Raw genomic sequence first — 25,393 nt, forward strand, 5'->3', positions numbered from 1 at the left:
TGGTATCCATGCCCTCTCTGAGGTTGTCCATCACGGAGAGGACTACGGACTCCGTGGAGTGCGCCGGGCGGAACCCAGCCTGGCGAGAGGCTAGACAGCTGTTCTCCTCCACAAAAACACTGAGTGTTCGAGTAATATGATGCTCCAGAACTTGGGCCTCATCAGTGAGGTATAATATATATCTGTGATATATTAAGCACAGTTACCATGTTTGGCTATTTCCATCCTACTTGCGGTATCTACTACAACTGTAATTTTGCTCACTGTACCACAGGACTCAGGCTGTACCTCACTGCTGAGGCCTAAGCAACTCAAAACTTGTCTGGTGTTGTCTTTGTTCCCATCTGGACCGGACTGGACAGGACAGGCTGTACCTTTACAACTAGAGCAGGACCAAGACTGGATTACAAATAGCTAGCATAGTGGATGAAAATCAAAGGGGGAGCAGGAATGAAGGGCACCCTTGTGACTGTCCAAGGGGAGATTAACTGTACTTCTTGGACTACAGAGCACGCAGTGGCTGGGCCTATGAAATGCTGCTTGCCACAGCCCCAGACCCTTCAGATTTTCTGAGAGGCCTGGTGACTCCTGGCCCAGAATTGTCAGGTTTGAAAATTTCAGACTTGATCATTCTGTGCCCTGAAACAGAAGTAGCCCATGTTCACCTGGAGTTACCACTCCTGAGAAAATAACACAACTTGTAAAGAGCCTATGTGGCTACGTAACATAATGCCAGTTGATTAAAGTGGAAATACTAGAATAGCGTTTTCACACTATTTTAATAGAAGGCACGATTCTAACACCGTCCACCTTGCTGTAATAATAAAAGTATATGATTATCAATAAAGAAAAAAATTAAAATAATTGAAGGTGGGGTTCAACTCTTTGGTTCCTTTCCTTTAAAACAGTTCGGTAGCCTGTGTGGCATATTAGGGCCAACATCGCAGGCTGTTAAATGGGCACTTGTTCTCCCAAAATGTGGGTTTTTTATATTCTTACTTTGTTTTGGTTCCTGGAGTTTGGTCACTTTTATGCATTTGAATGAGTCCAGGGGCTGCCAATATGTGCCAAGAAAGATGGTATATATTCAAGTGTCCATCTCCAGATCAGACATGACTAATTCTAATTGTCTGAACAACTGGGGTACTGTACGCTAGGGATATAAAGGCTATCAGCCGGGCAACAATCACTTTTTCCACCTTTTAAATTTCCCATCTTTCCAGTAACAAATAAAGGGGCATATTTGCACCGAAGTGGCGGAGCATATCCTTTCCCCCTGCACTGGCACTAAATTTAGCAGCCTAGTGCCAACTCAGGCACCTTGGCACCATAGTGCAAGGGGGTCTGCGTTGAGGCAAAGATTGCTTACATGCAGGAAGGTCTCCCTTCCTGCACATTAACAATCTTTAAATGACATTTTTCAACTTTTATGCGTGCTGCTTAATGCAGCACACATAGAAGTTGCAACATTTTATTTTTTTACTTTTTAATATTTATGTGCAGGAAGAGACACCTTCCTGCACATAAACAATTAGTGGTGTTTTGCTGTTTCTTTGTGTGCTTCACAACACAGACACACAGAAACCGCAAAAATGAAGAGAAATAAAGCATTTCTCCTCTTTTCGCCTGTTTAAGACCAGGTTTCCCCTGGATTTAATTTTGGCGTTGTATCACCTTCCCCTCCCTTTAGTATTCGTCAACATGGAGGGGCCTAAAGCATTTGGGTTCTCCGATGAGGACTTCTCTGGACTGATAGAACAAGCTATCTCCAGCGGAGGTCCCACTACATCACATAGTGGAGATGACTCTGAGTGGAATAATCTAATGAATCTAAGAAAAAAATTAAAATAATGGAGCCACATGCCCACTACATGCTAGAGTACTTACGAGCAGGTGTTAGTCCATCAGGCCTAAGGGTTCGTAATGTACCAGCAATATTTGTCGAGATAGCAAATTCCTGAAGCGATGGTCCCACAATGCGAACCGCTGCTCCAGGGACTGCATGATCTTGATAATTGAAACAGCAAAGTATTGAGTCAAGAAATAACAGAATTAGAAGATAAACTGAATGTCACTACAGCACTTGATGAAGCTAAAGCAAGGCTGGAGAGAATGAGTGCAGATATGAAAGACTTTGAAGATTACTTGACTAATAGAAAAACTGAAAAATTAAGAAAGGATGTGAGGTGGTACACAAAAGACAAAGCGTACCCGTACCTAGAAAAAAAATCTTACTACCAAGACTGGAATGAGGTCACTTCGTACCAAAATCATGGCAGAAACAATAGAAGGGCAGTTATTAATTTATTTCTCAGACACTTATTCATCTGATTCTAAGACAGATAACTTCCAGGGTATAGATGAGAAGCAGTACAATTACAGACCAAACAGAGGCAGACAAATGAATCAACAACCTTACTGGGGACAGTCCCCTTTTTTACACCGTGGCCAATACCGCTGGAGAAACAGACGTTGGGTAAAGATAGGGGGGAGCAGCAACAACCAATGTCCCCTCAACATCCGCAACCCTATCTAAAAACATGCAGCCAGCAATACTGGAGGACATAGACAGTTCTGACCATCAATATACTAACACAGATGATACCCTGCCTATCTTTAATCTCTCATCAGAAAATTTAACACTGGAAGACACAAAATTATTAGGTAGAGGCTTATCTTTTGTTCCGAGCATTGGCCCTAACTTGTTTAAACTACATCAAGATATGTTTTCCTTTTTTAGAAAGGTTAAATTACGGAAATTTTGTATGCATAAGTCCCTGGAGAATAGTGAAGAAAATCTATCTAAGTGTAAACAGCCATCCATTTTTACCCCTACCTTAGAAATGGAAGGCCCAAAGGTAGATATATTCGAAAAAACTGTATTGAAAGAGATTCAACGTATCACCAAGTATCCACAATATAAACAACAAAATTTATCCCTTAAAGATTATCAAGCTCTTAACAGCATTAAAAACAACGAAAACATCATCATTAAACCTTGTGACAAAGGTGGGGGAATTGTAGTCATGAATAAAACTAACTACAATGACAAAATTCTCGCCATGCTGTCAGTTCAAGAGCACTACAAAAAATCTAATCCAAGGGAGTGGGGTAGATTAAACGCTTGCATTCAAGAAATGACCAAAAGGGCCTTAGAACAGGGTTACATTTGTCAACAAGAGTACTTGTTTCTGAATAAATACTGTCCTACAGTGTCAGCACTTTACGGAGTCCAAAAGACTCACAAAAACATTCTAGACCCTCCTCTGCGCCCTATTATTTCCACCATAGGATCTAGCATGGAACCTCTTTCCAAATATGTTGACACCTTCTTATGACCCCCTACAAAGAACTATGCCTCATACATTGGTGATACAGGGGATATCATTGAGAAAATTGAAGACATGCCATTTGACCACAACAATGAAATCTTGGTAACGCTTGACATTGAGGCTTCGTACACCGACATTCATCAATGTCAGTCATTACAGGCAGTGGCTACACTCCTCAGTAGAACTCCCGGTGAAAGACCGGATGCCTTCATACTAGAATGTTTGGGAATAGTCCTAACGAACAACTTTTTTGACATTAATGGCCTGGTATACCAGCAGATCAAGGGTAACAGCATGGGGGCTACCTGTGCGCCCAGCCTAGCGAATATCTATATGGGCAAATGGGAATTAAAGAATATCTTCAATGAAGCAGCCCCATTTTTTTAAAATGTAAGCACATGGAAGCGCTTCATTGATGATGTATTCCTTATTTGGAGAGGAGACAATGATACCTTACAGGAATACATCGCCTGGCTTAATGCCAGCAACAGTAATTTGAAGTTTACAGCTAATTGTAGCTCTACGGAAGTCGAATTCCTAGACATAGTGGTCCGTGGCTCAGATGAAGCGTTACAAGTGAGTTTTTTTTAGAAAACCTACGGCAAAGAATACCATCCTCCAGCACCAAAGTTTCCACCCCTCATGCCAAAAGGATTCAATTCCCTCTGGGGAATATTTGTGTGTACGTTGTAACTGTACCAATATGAATGATTTCCATACCCATGGGGATGCCCCAAAAAGTCTCCTAGCCTGAGGTTATCCATGTCAATAGGTTAAGACGGCCTTTAAAAGGGCCAAATAATACAATTGAGATGCTCTATTACAGGTTAATACCCGTGCGTCACAAGACCAAGTAGTATGTGTTATTAATCATTCTCAGTTAAATTACAAAATCAAGAATATTATAACCAAGAATTGGAAAATCCTTGATGCAAACGAAGATGAGGAACTAAAACCACCCTTAGTAGCCTACAGGAGAAACAAAAATCTACGCGATATGCTTGTACACACAAGACAAGAAGCCTGTAACACTTACCAGCAGACCACTCTCACAGGCTCACCCCCTATATTAGGGAACCACAGATGTGGCTCCCGCCATGCCTGTGACATGGCTATGGTCACGAGCGCCCTTACATATAAGGGGAAAAACATCAAACTTAGAGATCTTAGTATTTGCAGGAGTCAAAATGTCATAAACATCATCCTGTGTCCGTGCAAGATAGCCTACATAGGAAAAACAAGCAGTGAGTTTCATACTAGATCGGCTGTCCGTGCAAAAAAATCCACAGCTCCGATCGTTGCACACTGTCTAGAAATGCACCATGGGGAAAATGATACATGCTGGTGTATAATTGAAAAGGTCAAACCAAAGTTAGGTTTGTCTGCTGCAATAATCCGCAAAAGGAGGGAAACCTTTTGGATTTTTACCCTCAATAGTGTAAAGGAGGGACTAAATGAAGAAAATATTTGGAACATTACAAATCGTTACCTATAGTTCTGACATCTTATTGCATATAATGGACCATATATTCATTCTGCTAACCCTTTGCATCTGTTTCTCTTATGTGTCCCCTCTATAAATTATAGACATAGCAAAGAGTTTCTACATATGATCCATTGTAGGCTGTGTTGTAACTATTTACAAGTTCCCATTTTGTTCCAGCTCATTGTTCACTAGCTGATAATTGTTGGCAACCTCCTGCAGCTGTTCTTGTATATATTAGTTTCAATTGTTCATCTACATATTCTGTAAAGAACCTATACAAGTAGTTTCTGAACTATTACCATGGTAGCTTGAACTCATGAGTAATGTTTAATCCACCGTAGCTTGACATATATATTACAGCTCTTATTACTATTTTCTAGCCAATTGAATATGAGCACACCATAACTTTAGCTAATTCAAGATGGTGCTAATCAGAAGTAGTGAATCTCCTGCTGCTGCATTTGGAAATATAGTTTTTAATTTTTCGCCTATATATTTTGCAAAAAACTTGTATATGTAGTTTCTAAACGATCACCATGGGAGCTTGAGCCCATTAGCCATGTATAACCCACCAGAGTTTGACACATATATAACAGTTCGCATTACATTTTCCGAGCTAATTGTCTATGGGCATACCATAACTTTAGGCTATACAATATGGCGCTAATCAAAAACAGTGATTTTCCATCAAGACACCCATATTTCAATACTTATTTGAGTGTCTCAGGTAAAATTGCGTTAACTTTTAGTGCTCGTTATAGTGTGTATTTTGGCCAAATTGCCTCTATCTGGCCTTGTACCATTTAGAATACAACCGGAAGTAGCCTTCTGGTTGTTGCCCACTACGCACATTGTAGGTCTTGTATCAGTATAGGGTATTTTAATACAGGTAATAAAGTTCTGTGAATTTCGATCATCGAACAGAACTCAATCTGGTAAAAGCATTAGTTTTAGTTACCTTTTTTTTTTACAATGTCTGACACTAGTAAAGTGGCATAGGCTTTAACTTCAAATCCGTAGTGGTTTTCCTCATAGCAACGCCCGATGTGTTGACGTACAACAAGGTGTGCGCCTCTGTGCATGAGTAAGAACATATTTAATGGTGGATGCCACTCCAGGTAGATCGTGCTGAACTAGATGGATGCCCAATTCTCTTAAACCTCTATCTTTGCTCAACACTCAGCTCGTCTTCTCATTTGAGGGCAATAAAGCAGTGCCTCTGGAGAAATTCCACAGCTGTATGCGTAAAACAGCAAAATGACTGAGAGAGAACTCATTACAATTTAACGGGGATAAGACTGAAGTACTCTGCTGTGCTGCAGGTAAAATCCCTCGACCTCTCCCAGTAGATTTCTGGCCAGTCTCTGCTAACAACCCTCCACTGCCCATTAAGACAGTGTGCAACCTAGGAGTGTTAATAGACAGTAATCTACAACTGGACTCTCAAGTAAATAAATCTGTGAAAACCTGTTTTTCTTTGCTTCGAGCTCTCCGGAAAATACTCCAGTGTTTACCTGCTTCAGCTAGACCCCAAGTGGTACAGAGTATTGTTCTAAGCAGAGTAGACTACTGCAATGCACTTCTTTTGGGTGCCCCAGCTTCCCTGATGAAAAAATTGCAAAGGGTACATATTATGGCGGTTAAACTTGCATTAAGTTGACCACGCAGAGCCTCTGCTTCACTTGCCCTAAAGGATCTACATTGGCTGCCCATTGTGCAAAGAGTCCAATTTAAGGCACTCTGTATCGTTCATAGGACAGCACATAAAACAGGACCTAAGCTGCTACAGAGGAAATTCTTATGGTATTCTCCTGCTAGATGCCTGCGTTCTTCCTCTGCATGCTTCGTTTGTATCCCCCATGTAAATAAAGTTTGAATGGGTGGCAGGTCTTTTAGCTCTACCGCATCCAGACTCTGGAATGCACTGCCTCTTGAGCTTAGACAAATGAACATTCTGTCACGTTACAGGAAGGAGTTGAAAACTAGACTGTTTCCCAGTGATTAAATCCTTGCATAACTCTGATTAGATACACACAGTGATTGAGTGGTAGTACAAGCGCCAGGATACCCGTTGGGTGGCAGCTGCGCTATACAAGTAGAAAATTACATTACGCGGAGCCTCAAATGAGACGTTATCGCAAACATAGGAGAGTAGCCAGCCTAGGATTGTGTTAGTGTGAATGGTTCCCTTTACCAACAGACAGAGGGTATAGGACTCGCTTGTTACCTCACGTTGTATGCTTGTCATTCATAACTGAAAATGACGTATAACAGACTGTTAAACGTGGATATACATCTCTTCATCAAGTATTTGTGTAAATTAGTATGTTCATCATCTACTAAAGATAATGGCGTAAAACATACCGTGAGGCCTAGACATATATCTTTTTATCACGCATCTGTCTGAAGACTTGAATACGGGCACTAAACAAGTTTGATTTGTAAATATAGGGAAGCACGACAAACTGGCCTCAGACCAGGAAGATTCATGTTTTTTTAGCCCATTGATGGCTTGCGCATGACAAGTTATTAGTTACTGCTAGCCCTTTCTTACAGGTAGCTGCCATGGTGGTAGATATCTACACGCCATACTTTTTTTCCATCGCCTGTTTCCTCTGTAGAAATATCCATTAAAGGCACGCTCAGTTGAGCCAGCTTGGTCACATTGTGGGAACACATTTCTTCACTGTGACTCAGAATGTTCCCCATTTTGAGCCTATAAAGTATACAGAGGTAATCCTTTACGTATATGAGTTTATGTGAGTATTAGAGCTCATTCGTCCATATGATTGCAGATTACCGCAACATAACAAGGAGATTTCCTATTCATATATATCTTTTCCTTTAGAATATCTATATATATCCTTTCTGTGGCCCTTAATCTATATGGATAAGAAATCATGAAGCCAGTATATATACTAAATCACAGGGTAAGGCTGCAATAAAACTTTCATATTTAGAATATATTCTTTAGGTAGATTAGTTCGATTTGATATATTACCTATTATTTTATCCCTTATAGAAAGTTAGGTGGATTGCGAGCCATATGTGAAATAGGCACTGCTGTCCCAAGTTCTATCCAGAACTGCGCATTGCTTGAGAGTTTGGATCTATTCCACAGGAAACTTGTAAGATGAGACCTTATTCGACCCACAAAATATGGGCACTGATATGTGGAAGTACACCTTGGGAATCTTACAGGCATAGCATGATGGAATCTATATTCATCTTTAATAATTTTGCATGATACACTAGGGTGTTAATGGTTTCTATAATCTAGTTTCTTCTCCTTTTTTTTCTACTTGGAACCCCTCTCCGTGAATAAGAGAGGACCCAAGGAAAATTCCGAGCTCACATAAATGAAAATTGAGTTTGTATATAATAGCAGCACTATCATGGATGTGTGGTCCAGGTTGGTAATCTCTTCAGATTCTTCAATTTTATACAAGGAGTTGGTCTGATCAAGTGTCTATTTTGAATATATTTCATAGTGTATAGGTTAATAAACATATATTATTGTTGTACTTTAGGTACCCCCTTTCAATTGCCTGTGTGACACTTTATTCTATTTGGGCAAGGTCCTGATGAAGGTGGTTTACGTAGTGTGTTAACCCACCGAAACGCGTGTCGACCTTGTTTGTGTTCAGACCTTATTGTTTTAGTTATCTATTCTGTCTTTGGAAACTTCTTACATCTTTGTGTTTCCTTTACACCCAGATGTGTATATGTGTCTTGTCTGACTATGAACGATTGTGAGGAAAGAATGAGCTTGATACAAGATTTAATATTTAATAGGGGGTCAACATGTTTGTATTAATTTTTGTATAAAAACTGGAATAATGTTTGTATAAAAAAATATATTTTATCTTAAAAAGAAAATGCCATTAAATGCATTGGTTATGAAGGAAAAAAGTTAGTAAGAATAATAAATAAAAATTAAACAATGAATATGTGTATTTGTATGTTGTAACTATTTAACTCTGTGGATGTATTTACACCCATACCAGATTTAATTATTGGTAAAGAAATGTAGGTCAAAGGGGAGCATTCTTAGTCTACTTCATTTAAGCGCTACCTCCTATTTACAACACCTTTGTAAATAGGGGGTAGCGTCAAAATCAATGGGTGCTGCAGTGGAACGCACACCGCAACAGTGTTGCAGTGGAACGCACACCGCAACACCCATTGCCTGTCCCTTTCACGCTAAGTACAGCATGAAAGGGTGCCTTATTTACAAGGTAATGTTAAGCCACGTTAAGTGGCTTAATGCTGCCTTGTAAATAAAGAAAAGCCCATATCACCAACACAACATCACTTAAAGTGATTGTGTTGGCGATAGAGGCTTGTAAATATACCTCAAAATTCACCCAAAGAGCTTTCAACTGGCAAAAACCTAACATACTAAAATATTGGCATTATCACATGTGAGTGACATATCGAAGGCAGAATCTAAATAAATAGAAAGGGGTATATTTTGCTTGATGTAGAAAATGGTTTACCATATGTGACTCTCAAATCATCCTAAATTCAATATTTTCTTTTTTTAGGTGATTCGGCTGCAGAACATTCTTTCTGAAAATCCCGTTGTAACTCAGGTGTATGTCAATAATGGCTCCAAGCTGCAGGGATCTTCAGTGGCCTGTGTCCATGATGGGAGGCTCGTTGTGGGCACAGTGTTCCACAAAGCAATTTACTGTGACCTGGAATAAACTGCTACCATGCCCTGAAGAAGACCTCTACCGAACCATGAACAACACCACAAATGTACCCCAGACTAGACTTCTGCTGTGAGCTCAAACGTATGTGACCCACAATGCACCTCTGCTGTGACCTCTACCAGACCTTTGCCCCGAACTGGACTATAAACCCAAGTTGTGGCTTGGATGAGATATCTAGTGTGAGTTTTCCAGATATCTGCAATGAACCATCGTAGACCTCTTCTATGATTTGCACTAGAGCATCCCTTGAACCTAGATAGGACCTTTGATGTGAGTGTAATGGGCCTGACATACACAGCCAACATGATTGCAATGGGTTGCACTGGACATCTTCCATGACATGGACAAGATCTCTATGTTCACATTTACTAGATCTATGCTATTAGCTGGGCGAAAGACCTTTTATTGAACTGGTTACTGGATGATTTAGTAAAGATTTGTTATATTTGGGTTGCAATTTCATAGCTACTCAATGCATCATCAGACTCCATGCCTGATGAATTACATGAATGCTGCGAATAATTGTCTAGTAACAATTATTAAATTCTAGGTCATCATTTTTTGTATATACATGATCAAAATATTTTCATTTATTTGCAAGTACAAAGATACAGCAGAGTAGTGTCTTTGCAAGGAGGTAGACCATTGAGGTGACTTGACCTATCCTCATTTTGTGCAGGGATGTTTAATATTATAATCAACATTTTCCTAGCAATTCAGAACTTCACATGAAAACATACCTGTGACCTATAAATGTTACATTATAATTCTGAGTGCCCTGCAAATCTTGATTCAGCCACAAACACAAATATAGACCTGAATCAACATTCCAATATTTGCAGTATTAATTGTACCCACTAGTTTCATCCACCCAATTTGTCAGGTAACATCTGGTTGAATTTGTACTGGCACAAACAGCACAGTTTCAAGTTTTTGACTTTCCTTGCTGGGAAAATACATAATTATGTTTATTACCATTTTAAGGTGTTTAGAATGCTACCATACTATTGTACCTGGTAAATATTACACTATGCACTATATCTAATTACCAAAGGTGATGGTGCCAAGTAAAATGCAGTGGGAGTTACAGTGAGCCCCTGATTAATTTGTGGCAGATGTGGTTAATATGTCACTGGATTAAAGACAAAATTATGATTGGTGGCAGTCCAACCAGTTCAAATTCAGCCAATGTCAAAGTTACCATGGCTGTGGGCAATTGGTGGATTTTACTTTCTAGCTAATCTCTAAACCCTGCTCTAAACTCCAGGGCCTTTTAGTATGTGACGTCACCCTTCCTCTGAGATAAGATATCCTCCACATGCAGATAGACAGAAATTATGTTGAACCTGTGTGGTGCTAAAAAGTTTTTTTTAAAACATGCTGCTGGAAACAATACCAAACACATTAAACGCAGTCATTTTACAGATTCAGTGCATGTTCAAGACTTGGGTTGTTTTTGCGAGGTAGGGATAGCTTTCTGAGCACAGATTTGGGTCAAATTTACAAAAAGATGGTGCACCCTTTCAACTCATCACTCAGAGGATCAGGACTCATTCCATCAACAATTTCTACGCTTAGGTGATGGATCTTTGCCATGGTATGTTCATGGAAAAAAAAGCAATTTCTTCATCACAAACAAATTTCAAATGCAATTCCAAATTTTAGTCAATAATGAGAGTTGTAAGTAGTTTTGAAGCGTTTTATTTTCTAATTAAAAGTTTAGTTAGTTCTGATTCTTTATTCATTAGTAGGATATCAATCAGATTACAGAATTCATAATAAAAAAAAATGGTTCGAGCTGATCATATTCAAATAATGCATTCAGCGCTCTCCATAAAGAAAAGATTAATCCCTTTTTTAAGAATGGGGCAAAAATAGTGTCAGTCAGAACCCATGAAGAGTTCAAAATTAAAAAGCAAGAATAAGAATAGAGTATGAAGCTCACAATCAATAATTAGCAATTGCAGAATTTCCCATAAAGAGAACTAAGGCATCGAGCAAATAAGCCTTGGCCAGAGGCAGTCAACAGGAAATAAAGAAGTAAAACATGAAGCTCTGGTCTCAATAGAAAATTTCAAAGGGTTCAGCCTGTCTCCTATCTCCCTCTCTCTCCTCTGCTGCTCTGCCCTCATCTGCTGCTCATCTGAATCTCCTAAACTAGGAACACTTTAATACAACAGTATAACCCATGTTGCAAGACATGTGGCCTTGTTCTATTGTCTTCAGCCAATAAGAATTTAATATTCTCCAAAAGGCTGCATTTCTCTTGCATTCTCACACTATCTTCTAGTTGCAACAATAAATCTATCTCCACATGGCACAATTCTTAGGTGGAATCATTGTTCAATTTCCATGACTTCACTACTATTCCTCATTTTCTAATTAAGCAAAATGTATTTTAACTTATCTATGTAAAAACATTACATTAGCTGCAGGAAAGAGTTTAATTAAGCAGGAAATCCATTCAAACTTCTAAAAGAGAAAGTCATACCATGAGCAATGAATTTCTGTTAATATGTGTATTTACTACTTTCCCTAGCAAGTAAAATAAAGCTTTGTCAGTTATGAAGGGCTTCATGTGGTACATTTACCAGCAACAAAAAGTACCATATCAGTGAGGAAAGAAGCTTCTTCATTATTTCACGAAAGGAAAGCCAACATTCCTTTCTATGTTCACTGAAGGCTATGCTGAGGTCAGCTTTTCAAGTGTGCATGTCCTTGCAATTGTTATTCAAACTATTATTTTACAAGCCTTCTAAATCATAAATGCAGTAGCGGCCCATGATGGGAGTGCTGCCGGGTGCTGACATGGGAAGGGGCAGGGTTGGGGGTAGTAAACTATGGATTACGGCCGATTAGCTGTAAGTAAACATATAAATAAATAAAACTAATTTAATTGCGCGTGCTGCATCGACAAATGCGATGCAGCGTAGGCAATGAAATTAGTTATATTTATTTATATGTTTACTTACCTCTAATCGGCCGTAATCCGTAGTTTACTACCCCCCACCATGCCCCTCCCTCTCCCCATGTCAGCGCCCGGTAGCACTCCCACCACAGGCCGCTACTGCATTCATGATTTTTATGTACTGCATTTTCTACACCTTTTAAATGTCGTGTTGTTTTTAATACAATCTGCACGTTGATTCTGCACAAGTGTTTATGTTAATGTTTTTTGTAAATTTTAAAAAAGCACAATTTACAGTTAAGACTAAACCTAAATCAGTCACATTAAAGTCAAACTATCAAATACATTTGTGCATGGTTCATTCAACCTTTCCTAAAGAACATGATTTATTCATGGAAAAGTCTAGTTAAAATCTGGTGCATTTTGCACCATTTGTCTGCCTGTCATTTTGAAAGTGCGCTTTCCATGTTTAAGCCTCGGACAAATTATAAGTTTGGTTTATCAGCTTCTTGCACAAAAACAATCCTCTGAGGCATTTTCCTTTTGCCAAGTGTGCCGAGAATGCAGCACATTTAGAAAGAAGAAGCAAAAAGGGGTAATAAAGATATTTCTCCTCGTTGCTCCTCTGTCTGGAAGGTGTACACTGTTGATGCTTTCCCAAATTTACCAGTCTGGATAATTCAGGGAATGCAGCAAAATACATGGGTGGATGCATGGGAACACTGTAGTAATTGACTTCTAACACAGACAAAATGTTGTAGTATTTGAAGATTTATTGCGCACAGGGGCCACGCAGCAACCAGCAGGGGAAAGGATCAGAGGGCAACTGACTCGCAAGCGCGAGTCACAATAAACATTCTAAATGAGAACTTCATCTAACATGCATGAGAACGATTATAAATACACTTGTAGAGACAGGACCATTACAAACACTTAAGCTCACCCATGTATTACCCTCCAAGTGCAGAGTTAAGCAAGCTAATGACTTGCACTGCCTTTTGTTACACCAGGTTTACCAAGCCATGCAGGGCTTGGCGACCGTGCGTAAATCTACCTTATCTATCTACGCCCTTGCGTCACCTTGTGTGATGCAAGGGCAAAGCAATTCTATGATAACTCTGTCTCTAAGTGTTTGACTTTATGATGTATAAGTATTACAGTGTGGTGAGGTTTTTTATTTATTTGAAAAAGACCTTCAGTCTCTCCGGGAACAGGGACCGATCAAACCCCAGATTCTCTCTATTATGATCGAGTAATTAAGGTATCTTGTCTCTGCTGACAGATTTGCACATGGCCAAAGCCTCAGGACTTGAACTAGAAGAGTGCCGTTTAGGAGCCTTACATTTCCCCTTCTTGGTGTGCTTTCTTTGTCCAAAAAAAGTTTCTGCAATACTTTCGAAACTGTTGTCTCAATCAACTCTTGTTCCTTGGAGGCTGCCATTTGCCAGACTATCATGCGAAATAGATCTGGATCCCCTAGATCTGATTCTCTCAGGCTGATCGCCATCCTCTTCTAAAGGGATGGAATAGATATGCTTTCTTTTCCATGCTGGCATCAAGGTGCTACAACCCATCAAGTGCACTTAGAGGGAAGGAATATGTAGAGAAAAAAAGGCTAGACATGTAAATCAGTGAGTGAGAAATATATAGTAGCCTTTTTCGAATCAGGAACTTAATTTGTGAGAACCACAGCTTCACCTCCTAAGTCTTCTTGTATGCCAAATGAAAATTGCCCAAACATTATAAAAATAGCCCTTACTTGGGTACCGGTACTCTGCCACTCTGTATTCATGTGGTCCTGTGGGTCACAAAGTAGAGCGTTCCACCGCTCCAGCACACAACACTATCCCCAGTGCGCTTAATCAATGCACAACACACGTTCATGCTGAACCAAGAATAGTGTAGAGCATCACCAGTCTGCCCAACTTTGTTTGTAGCTTGCTACTCTTGCTAAAATCCTCACCACCATAGCAGGAACAAACTGAGGATGCACCAAGTTCCCTGTATCCCCTGGCACTGCAAAGGAGAATGATCCTTTCATCCTGGAAAAATATGCGGCAGTCGTTGCCCGGCTTGCAAACTGAGTAGATGGCTGTGAGACAGAACCAAAACAGATTGACGCAAGGGGAGGCTTTTTTTTATAGATGGCTTTTGGACATGATTGGTGGTGTCCAAGAAGTATGGCTGCTTCACATAGTTAGGGATTAAAGCAAGGGGATGAAAAGGTAATGAACATTTTTGTTTGCAGAATGGTGAGAATCATGATACTTTTTACAGATGAAAATGCTAGCACGCACTTGCCAACACTCGATGTCCTGCTGTTTTGAACATACATGCACCGGTGTAGTTGCCAACGGATTTCATGTCACAAGTGCCATATCTAGTCATTCCTGGATTTCTACCCATCATCTCATTGAATTCTGGAAATTCTAGATTTTGTTTTCCCACTACAATAAGCTAGGTCTTTCTTCATGCCTACATAGCCAGGGGGTGCTGAATGTGACCAATATGAGAATGGGATAGTTTGCATATTTGCTATCTCCTATGGCGGAACATATGTGGCTGGGACATATGCATTTTGCTATTGAACGATTGATCATGTGAGAGGGGGAATAACTTGTATTAGATAAAGCCATTATGGATTTTGGAAGGTGGGGGTTTGGTATTTTAATCTGATTGTGGACTGTTTGAGAATATTTATATATATGGGGGAATCTGTGTGCATTATTACTGTATTGGTCAATGAAGCACATTGACACCGGGATTAAAGATGTTTTGTCTTCAAAATAGCTGTTTCTTATGTAACTTAATATGGAGCCATTAAGTCCATACACACAAAAATTATGTCTGAGGGAAATGTTACTAACATTCATTAAATAAAAATCTGCTATTTTTGAGTGTACTGTTTAGTACTTTTTCAGTATTTTGGACTGATGGGAAAATATTTTTATAATATGTGTGAAATATTTCTAAGTGCATTAATTAGTCTGTACTCTTTCCGTACAGCAAATATTCTACTCTTGATTTGCAGTCATTGTGATTTCTACCCAAATGTGTTAAAGCTTTCAATGTATTTTAATATCCTGAGCCCTCAATCATGAGTGACATTGTTCCTGCAATCCCTGCAGAAACGACTATTTGTACAGGAATTTCGAATTTTAAGTTTTGTGGTAATTATCACATTCAACAATGGACCTGTTCAAAAGGTGAATACATTGCTCAGAGACCCTTCAATTCCATTGCAGTCACTCAACTTTATGTGACGGACCATCGGTTATCCTTACACCATCTGTGAGGGAGGGACCTCGATCACCATTTCGTTATTAAAATCAGTTGTGTATGTGAGTTCTATCTCCCACGGTCTATCCCACCCACTGGTGTAAAATGACCAAACATAGGCAAGAAAGGAAAAGGAAAAAAGGTGTGAAAAGGTTGGCAGTGCCTCACGGGAGTAACACCATGGGAGTCAACAGACTGGTACTCGCCTGTGTCCTGAGGTTTTCATCATCAGCAACCACCAACCCATAACACAAATTGTGATAAAGTAAGACAAAGCAAAAAAACAGAGTGCCAAGTGTGGTATGATGTGCTGTTATTGCAACGGTTCGCTTATCCAGGTGTGCGGCCGTGTCAACCCTTTAAGGAGTGGCGGGATCTGAACTGAAACACCGCCCTTCCTAGTTTAAAACCGACTTAGACAACACTGGCTATATACATTTATTTCGTGTGGTGTGTCTGCTCATTTGGGCTTTTAAATGAGCAGACACACAGCACGGAATACCAGGCGAGTACCAGTCTGCTGACTCCCATGGTGTCAACATGTCAACAAAACAGCGGTTCTGTTGAGCCAGACCTAAAAACAATGTTGACCTTACACAGCTAATTCATCATTCTGGAACATTGAAAATAGGTATGCACTAATGTTTGGTATATTTTTACAGTCCTGGACATACTACTTTGGAGATTAGATAGAGTATGAGGAAAGCTTTGAAAAAGCCAGAGAAATGTGTTGAAAGTTGTTTTTTTAGTGCATTAAGCACTATTTTTACATTTAGAGATAAGAGCAGCATACCTTGCCTATTAGTAGCAAAGCACATGCAAAGACCTGGTGCTAATTGTAAACAGTTGCATAAAAACATGCAGAAATAACTCTTACACATTCATCTCCATATTTGTGGCAATGCCATGATTTCTGGCTGTGGTAATCCTATTCCTGAATCATGGTATATTAGTAGTAAAATATCCATCATTCTACAAATGACTACTAGGGATGTGAAGCTCATATCTTCAAAATGGTAATGCAGCATGGTTCCACTACATGAAAACATTAGAATGTATTCGATCAAAGTGCTGAACGGGCTTCTACTAATACCCACACTAGCATGTGAATTACAGAACATTTTTCAAAGTGACTTCTTTTTTATACCTTGTCCTACATTTGGAAGGCAGAAATGCATCAAAAGTCAATAAGTATTAACAGTTGCTCCACAATTCTGTATTCCTCTGAATCTCCAGATAAAAATGGTACCTCACTTGTGTGGGTAGGCCTAGTGCCCACGACAGGAAACGGGCCGAAACGCAACGTGGACACTCCTCATTTTTACAATGAAAACTGCCCCTTTTTTCGCAAACTGCCTAGCTGTAGATTTTGAACCCTAGTTCTGCTAGCACCTAGGGAAACCTAGCATTCCTATACATTTGTGAAGAAAAGACACCCAGGAGATTCCATGATGGGGTGACTTGTGTGGCTCCACCAGGTTGTGTTACCCAGAATCCCTTGCAAACCTCAGACTTTGTGTGAAAGAACACATTATCCTCACATTTCTGTGATGGAAAGTTCTGGAGTCTGCATGGATCCACAAAATTACACCCACCCCACATTCCCCAAAGTCTTCCGATAAAAATAGTACCAAATTTTTACAGTGAAAACTGACTCCTTTGTTGCAAAGTGCCTATCTGGAGATTTTGAACCCTAGCTCTGCCGACACCTAGGGAAACCTAGCAAACCTATACACTTTTGAAAACTAGACACCCAGGGAAATTCAGTATAGTGTGACTTGTCTGACTCTCACCAGGTTCTGTTACACAGAAACCCTTGCAAACATCAAACTTTGTCAATGAAAACAGATTTTCCTCACATTTCTGTGATGGAAAGTTCTGGAATCAGCGTGGATCCACAAAATTCCACCCACCACGCATTCCCCAAAGTCTTCAGATAAAAATAGAACCTCACTCGTGAGGGTGGGTCAAGTACCCGCAACAGGCAAGGGCCCAAAATACAATGTGAAGAAATCCAAATTACCTATGACAAAGCAACCTGGTTTTGCAGGGAGGGAGCAAGCTGGGGCATAAAAAAAAAAAACAGGCTGATCTGCCTTTGGAAGTGACCCTTGCCCAAGGGGTGCTTCCATTTTAACCCGTTGGGTGCTCCTCGTCATGAGCCACGGGCTGCGGTGCTCATTTCAGCTTGTCATGACCGTGCCCGTTCCGTGGAACGCTCGCATGCTGGGCTGATTCCCCTGCTGTGCTGAGCGTTCCATTGGAATGGGCATGGTCATGATGAGCTTAGCTCGTCATGAGCACCGAAGCGCCGTAGCTCATGATGAGCTGACCTCGTCATGAGCACCTGGGCGATATACGAGCCCCGCCCCCCAAGCACAGCGGGGGAATGTGCCCAGCGCGGAAGGGGTTAAAACAAAAATACAATCCCTGGTGCCTAGTGGGGTTTTCTGCCCCCCCCTCGGGGCAGAAAGGTAAAAAAAAGTGGCAATCTGCTATGAGGGAATGGGGGGGCAGAAAAAACATGCACAAAATATGACCCCCTTGGATGCGACCTTTGCCCAAGGGTCATTTCCATTTAAAAAATAAATACCATCTCTGGTGCCTAGTGGGGCCTAAAAAACAGGCTGATCTGACCCCGGGGCCAGAAAAAACATCAACAAAATATGACCTCCTTTGGAAGCGACCCTTGCCCACAGGGTCGCTTATATTTAAAAAGAAAACAATTCCTGGTGCCTAGTGGGGTTTTCTCACCCTCTTCGGGGGAACAGGCCAAAAAAACAAACCAATCTACCCCTGGGGTTTGGGCAGAAAAAACATGCACAAAATGTGACCCCCTAAAGAAGCAACCGGTCCCCAAGGGGTCGCTTCCATTTAAAAAAATACAACCCAGGTTCCTAGTGGGGGAATATCTGCTACATGATTGCGACGCTGTGCCCGAACGTGAATCAGGGTAGATGGAAAACTCTTTCCTCTCTCCCGATGACTCTGTGCACGGAGGAAATTGCCAGGAGCAAGGACACCTACCTTACTCTGTCAAACGCCTGGAAGCATATGACTTCCAGCAGACCCAGGGCTTTCTGATGACGGCGGCGATCGCTATGCACGCTGACATCATGGGATTCCTATCGGGGGGTCGGGGTGGCAGAGGAAACTCCTCCACTTCCATCGCTGTTTGTACCAAGTTGATGGGTTGCCCATGGGGGAGCTCCAGCACTTCCCCTATGGGTGGGTGCCATGACGGAGAGGTGCCGAGATGAGCACACGCCCATCGTGGCTCATGACGGAACCACTCCAGCATGAGCATGGAAAGAGTTAAGACCAGATTTTCCTTCTCTTATTTTTTAGGCTGCCTCAGATTTACACCACCTTCTAAATAGAGGGCAGCGTCAGAAAGCAGGGGGTGTTGCGGCGAATCGCCCACTACACCACTCATTGCCTGCCTCTTTCACGCTAAGTGCTGCATGAATAGGTGCTTCATTTACAAAGCGCTGCTAAGTGGCTTAACACCACCTTTTAAATATGGCCAAGGGGTTATTGCCACCAGAATGTCAAGAAAGTGATGTTCTGATGGCAATAACCCCTTGTAAATATATCCCAATGAGTAAAGTATGTATGAAGCGCTCAAACTGAAATAATGTGGAAAGAAAACATAAGAAAATTCCCAAACCAATTTTGAAAAATAGAGTTACATTTAATAAATAAAATGACAACAAAATAAAAAGAATCCAATCAGTATCAGTGGGAATATGAGGTTTTAAAGCTTTACGTGAAAATAGCACCAAAAAGCACAAAGTGACACTAGTTGTCATATGGCCGTGCTGGACCAGAGGAAAGTCACAAGCTCAGGTTGACTGTGACAGAGCTCGGTTTGGATACATGGACCAGGTTCGTCCAGCTGAAGTTACTTTCTAAAGCCCACACAAGGAGCTGCCATTTATATTGGTGGTGTGGAGGTCACTGGAGGCACCAGAAGCAGGTATAGCATTGCGGATGTTTGCTGTTTTGGCACAATGAGGTAGCCGTCATTATAGCTTCATATTGCCAGTCATCTCGGAATGTTGTTGTTGGCACAAAGTGCAGTTCCACTAAAGCTTCATCTTTACAGTCGGTCATTTCTCAGTGCAAAGATGTCACTTCAGGGTCGCAAGGAGCCCAGAACTGTATCTTCACCTTGCGTCAGATGGAGTACTCTCTCATGAAAGTCAAGGGTCCCGGACCTGGGGGAGACCTCTTAGGGAGCTGGACTCACTCCAGCAGAGATCAGCAGCTATGACTCAGAAGACATTGCAAAGTAACATCATACTTACTAAGTGAATCGGAGCTCAAGAGCAAGTATAGTCCTGATGTACAAACCACAGAGGGCCTCGGGGGAGAACTAGTACATCAAGAGGATGCAGATGGAGGAACCAAGGGGGGACTTCTGAATCATCAGGCCCTGCTCTTGCCTTCACGTAGCAGCTCCAGTCATAGAGACTATGCCAGGTTGAGCGCTACTTAAGGACAATTTCCCAAGAGGGTGTGAATAGTAAAATGGCTAATAAGAGGATCAAGAAAGAAGCCATTTTGTCTTCCAAGGCTACAGGAAGGCTAAGAGTTTCAAAAGTGAGACTAAGTCACTCCAGGATGATATTGACCACTTGATAGGAAAGAGCACCCTTCTGAGATCAATCAACGCGCTCCATGAAACATTTTCAAAACAATCTATTCAGATAAATGCTGCTACTTAAGCCTTGTAGGGGAAGTTGGAGGGTCTGACTAATAAAGCGATCCAGGTGGAGCAGATGACAGCAACAATGTAAGCTGCTACTCAAAATCTGGAAACCCAAGGAGAAGCAACATAGTTTACATTAGCAGAAATGGCAGAGCTCAAGCAGTGTGCCATTGTGTAATGCTTGACAATAGGCAACAGGGCTCTACACAATACGGAAAGAGGGTCTAACCTTAGGTTATTGAGAATTCTGATGGCAGTGGAGGAGAGCTCACTAATATCAGTATTGGAAAATATCCTGTGAAAGCGGATCATTATTTCAAAGGCCAAACCAACCTGGAGAATATGCAAAAATTATTGACTACTAGTGAAAGTGGTGGAAAGAAAATGAATGTTGCCGGCACAGTGATGCAATGGTTGCATCCAGAGAACCTACACTGAGAGCAGTGCTGCTGGCAAAAACTGTGTTTTGGGACACCAATAGAATACTCTTTATTCCCATCATGAGCTCATTCATCCTATTCATGAAATGAGAATTTAAGGAAGCTTGAACGACTTTCCTGACTAGTGGCATCTAATTGTCCATAGTGCTCTCATTGCTGTTCAGTCACCAATATGGGTCTCAAAAAGGAAATTAGCCAAGTCGAAGTGCTGAAGGGGGCTGGTGAATAAGTTGTCTGCCTCATGTCTAGCACAGGTTTTGTGTTCCAGTATAAAATAATATATTTAGGCTAACTTTGAACTTTTCTCCCGTTGAAGTTTGCTGTACAGTGCACTCACTACACATGCTAATTAGCAAATGTTAGGAGAAATAAATGCATTTCTCTTAATGCCTGCTTTAAAGTGGTGTTATTTTTTAGTGCAAAATCCTGTCGATTCTGTTAGCTAGTAGAATTTTGTGTCAAAACCATGGTTGGTTGCATGGTAACATCCATATACCACCCATGGAGCTCCACCTTGATGTAGCGCAAAGCAGTCCAACCTGAACCGACAGACCAGGTACCCTGCAGATGGGAACACAAGCAACCCCAGATTGGTTTCAACCTACTTAGTTCTCATCAGTGAGGTATAGCTTGAGTCCTATAGCAGAGTGAGAATAAGACCCATGTCTGAGCACACCCACTGCACATAGAGCGTCTACTGCAAAAAACAACAAGGTGAAGTAAGGAATGTGTGAATTGTGTCACTGGAATCAAGCTACACCAAAATGAAGTTCCTCAATCAGGGAGAACCCAATCTTGGATTTCTTGCCAGACATAGATCCCTTGCTTGCAGGGCCCCTGGAACAAAGCTATACCTGAGGGAAGAGCCGGCATCACTCCGAAACTGGTCTTGGTTTGCTTGTGTACTGGTTCAGAGAGACCTGGCTTGGCAGTTCGGACTGGACTGTTCCTGTTGGAGAAGGAGGAAGAACTATTTGCATATTGCTGGGTCTATTTTCAGGTGGCATGTTGGCAAAAGAATGAATGGTTGAAATTTTACCAAAAATGACTGTCAACGCTTCGCTTATTGCAAGCACTCCTCCCTTCAGCTGTTTTGTATTGTGTTACTTTGAGGAAATTTTCCAGCACTAAACAGGTCTTGCATTGGAAAGTAAATCCAAAAACATTTTGCGCAAACATTTTCATTTTGCTTTCTTATAAGAATGCGATGACAGAATACCACCAAATCATCAGATCAATCAAAAGGACCTTCATCCAAAACAAAATCCACACCAGCAACTCCAAGGAACTCTTCAGCATCATTCAGAAATTCACCAAGCCCCCCAGCGAAGTCACAGACATCACAGCCTCACTGGACATTGGCAACAGGCTTGCCTTCTACTTCCACCTGAAAATAAGATCCCTCTACGACAATATCAATGAACAGACTCTGGAAATCAAACCTATTTCTCCCTGCAGCAATGTCAACCAGCCCACCATGCTCTCCTGGACTCCAGTCACCACCAAAGACACCACATTGACCATGAAAGGCGTCCACCAAGGAACCCCAACGGACGCCTGCCCTCCGTATATCATCCACAGAGCCACCGCCTCCATTGCACCTGATCAACAATGCACCATCAATGCCTCCTTCAAAGCCAGCACCTTCCCCGATGACTGGAAACACATAGAAGTCAAGCCCCTCCTGAAGAAGACCTCAGCTGATCAGATGAACCTGAAGAACTACCAACCTATCTCTCTCCTCCCTTTTCTGGTCAAAGTCAAAGAGAAGATTGTCAACATCCAACTTATGAAATTCATCGAATGAAACTCCATCCTCGCCCTCTCCCAATCAGGATCCTGCAGCAACAACAGCACCAAGACCACAGTACTCGCTGCCACAGACAAAATCCGCACCTTCATCGACCAAGGCCAGACTGCGGCCCTGATACTATTTGACTTCTCTGCAGCCTTCGATACCATCTCCCACTTCACTCTCACCGCCAGACTCCATGACGCTGACATTCAAGATACCACCTTCGACTGGATCCACTCCTTCTTTACCAGCAAAATCCAAAGAGTCAGACTTCCGCCCTGCCTCTCCAAACCCACAGAGATCAACTGCGGAGTACCGAAGGGATCGTCGCTCAGCCTCACACTCTTCAACATCTACATGGCCCTCCTCGTCCCCATCATCAGACAGCATGGACTCAGCATAGTATCCTACGCCGACGACACCCAGTTCATCCTCCCTCTCACTAAGGACGAGCCATGGCCGCTGCAGGTAAGGGCGTGGAATTGGGGGGGACCTGCGGGACGTAGGGGGGATTTTGAGGGACGATGATGAGGGAAACTTAATTATTTATTTAATTTTCGCTGGTCATCGTCTGTCAAAATTCTCTCTTCCCCCACTGGGCCCCACCGCTCTTACCTGCAGCGGCCACGACTGCTAAGGACCCCCTAACCTCCAGACTCCACTTCCAGGAAGGAATGAAGGACGTTGCATCCAGCTGCCTGTAGCTTAACTCAGAGTAGACAGAAGTCTTTACCTCGGATCCTACCCTCTGCATGAGACAACACCTGGTGGCCCACTGCCCTTGGCATCCTCCCTACACCCACAGACGATGCCTGGAACCTCAGCATCATACTTGACGCCTCCCTCACCATGACCCAACAGATCAAAGCTGTCGCCTCCACTAGCGTCAACACCCTCTGCATCCTTCGCAAGACCTTTAAATGGATCAAGAAAGACCGTCACGAACGTACTGACAAAAAGCAAATTGGACTACTTTGTACAACACAGTTTGGACAGTGGACCACTCTTACACTCTCAAAGCACCAACCCACATATCACCAATACGTATGTATAATTTTCAATAAAATTGCGTGCAAATTTTCAAATACTCCCTGTCCTAAGACTATATCCCAAAGCTTTGGGAAAACGTAAATGTTTTTATCAAGCTTGAAAAGCACCGCTTAAGTGTTTGAATCTCCACCGAACATAGGTGATAGAATGCGTAATCAAAGACTGTCCCAAATGAAAAGACGCTGAACCGTAATTGCAAAAAAGTTCAAGGTTCTTTTAATAGTCCATTTAAGAAACCAGCCAGCGCGCTTCGTTCCGTCAAGCGGAACTTCTTCAGTGCGCAATAGGTGTCACCACACGTGCATATGTTCCAAAGCAAAACGTCAAGTTAGAGTGCATCCATTCCCTCTATGCGGGTGGTCAAAGATGAAGTAGGTCCAAATTAAAGGGAATATTTTTCTCAAATGGTATCTCTCATAGATTTTTTGAAGGATGTGAAAATGTGATATTCGCCTTACTATTTAGACGAGCGTACTTCTCACAATCCAAAAGATCCTACTTCTTCTACTTGGCTTTGTGTGTACTGCATAAGTCACTTTGAGGTAGTAACCTTAATAATGTGACGTGCACATTTTGCACGGTCAAGTAGTCCTACTCTTAATTCTTCAGTTGGAACACAAAGTACTTGCCGAAAGAACTTGGCGTGTGGATTTGGAGACGCCAACTGGGGGTTTCGGGACTGACCCTGACAGGTGACTACCTCAAAGTGACTTTGACATTGTGTTCCAACTGAAGAATTAAGAGTAGGACTACTTGACGGTGCAAAATGTGCACGTCACATTATTAAGGTTACTACCTCAAAGTGACTTATGCAGTACACACGAAGCCAAGTAGAAGAAGTAGGATCTTTTGGATTGTGAGAAGTACGCTCGTCTAAATAGTAAGGCGAATATCACATTTTCACATCCTTCAAAAAATCTATGAGAGATACCATTTGAGAAAAATATTCCCTTTAATTTGGACCTACTTCATCATTGACCACCCGCATAGGGGGAATGGATGCACTCTAACTTGACGTTTTGCTTTGGAACATATGCACGTGTGGTGACACCTATTGCGCCCTGAAGAAGTTCCGCTTGACGGAACGAAACGCGTTGGCTGCTTTCTTAAATGGGCTATTAAAAGAACCTTGAACTTTTTTGCAATTACGGTTCAGCGTCTTTTCATTTGGGACAGTCTTTGATTACGCATTCTATCACCTATGTTCGGTGGAGATTCAAACTCTGAAGCGGTGCTTTTCAAGCTTGATAAAAGCAAATTGGACTACGTAAACGCCCTCTACGCCGCTATCAAATATCTCTACTCCGCAAGCTCCAGACCGTATAGAACACCCCAGCCAAACTTGTCCTCGACATCCCCTGACAGAAAAGCATCACACAACACCGGTGGGGCCTCCATTGGCTCCCTGTTGAGAAGAGAGTAACCTTCAAAATACTCACCCACACCTACAAATACCTCCACTCACCGGACCCCAATTCTCAACTCAAGAATCTCCTTCCATGTACCCAAGAGAAACATCTGTTCCACTGACCTCACTGAAACCCTACAAAGCTGCAGATCCAGAATGGGTGGAAGAGCCTTCTCCTACCTCGCGCCAAAGACCTGGACATCTTCAGGAAGACCCTCAAGACCTGGCTCTTTGACTGACAGGGGCTGCATCCCCCACCCCCC

At 41.8% G+C, this 25,393-nt stretch overlaps 1 protein-coding gene across 1 annotated transcript in view; it reads left to right on the forward strand.

The window, feature by feature from the left end:
• LOC147689045 (serum paraoxonase/arylesterase 2-like) overlaps positions 1–12,102 on the forward strand; it is an 856,840-nt gene extending 844,738 nt beyond the window's left edge. Inside the window, exon 10 of the mRNA XM_086941933.1 lies at positions 9,366–12,102. Within this exon, the coding sequence (XP_086798059.1) occupies positions 9,366–9,527 (162 nt within the window). The 3' untranslated portion in view covers positions 9,528–12,102. The remainder of the gene's footprint in view (positions 1–9,365) is intronic.
• The last annotated feature ends 13,291 nt before the right edge of the window (positions 12,103–25,393 follow it).

Source organism: Lissotriton vulgaris, chromosome 10 (genome assembly GCF_964263255.1).
Source record: "Lissotriton vulgaris chromosome 10, aLisVul1.2, whole genome shotgun sequence".
Lineage (NCBI taxonomy): Eukaryota > Metazoa > Chordata > Amphibia > Caudata > Salamandridae > Lissotriton > Lissotriton vulgaris.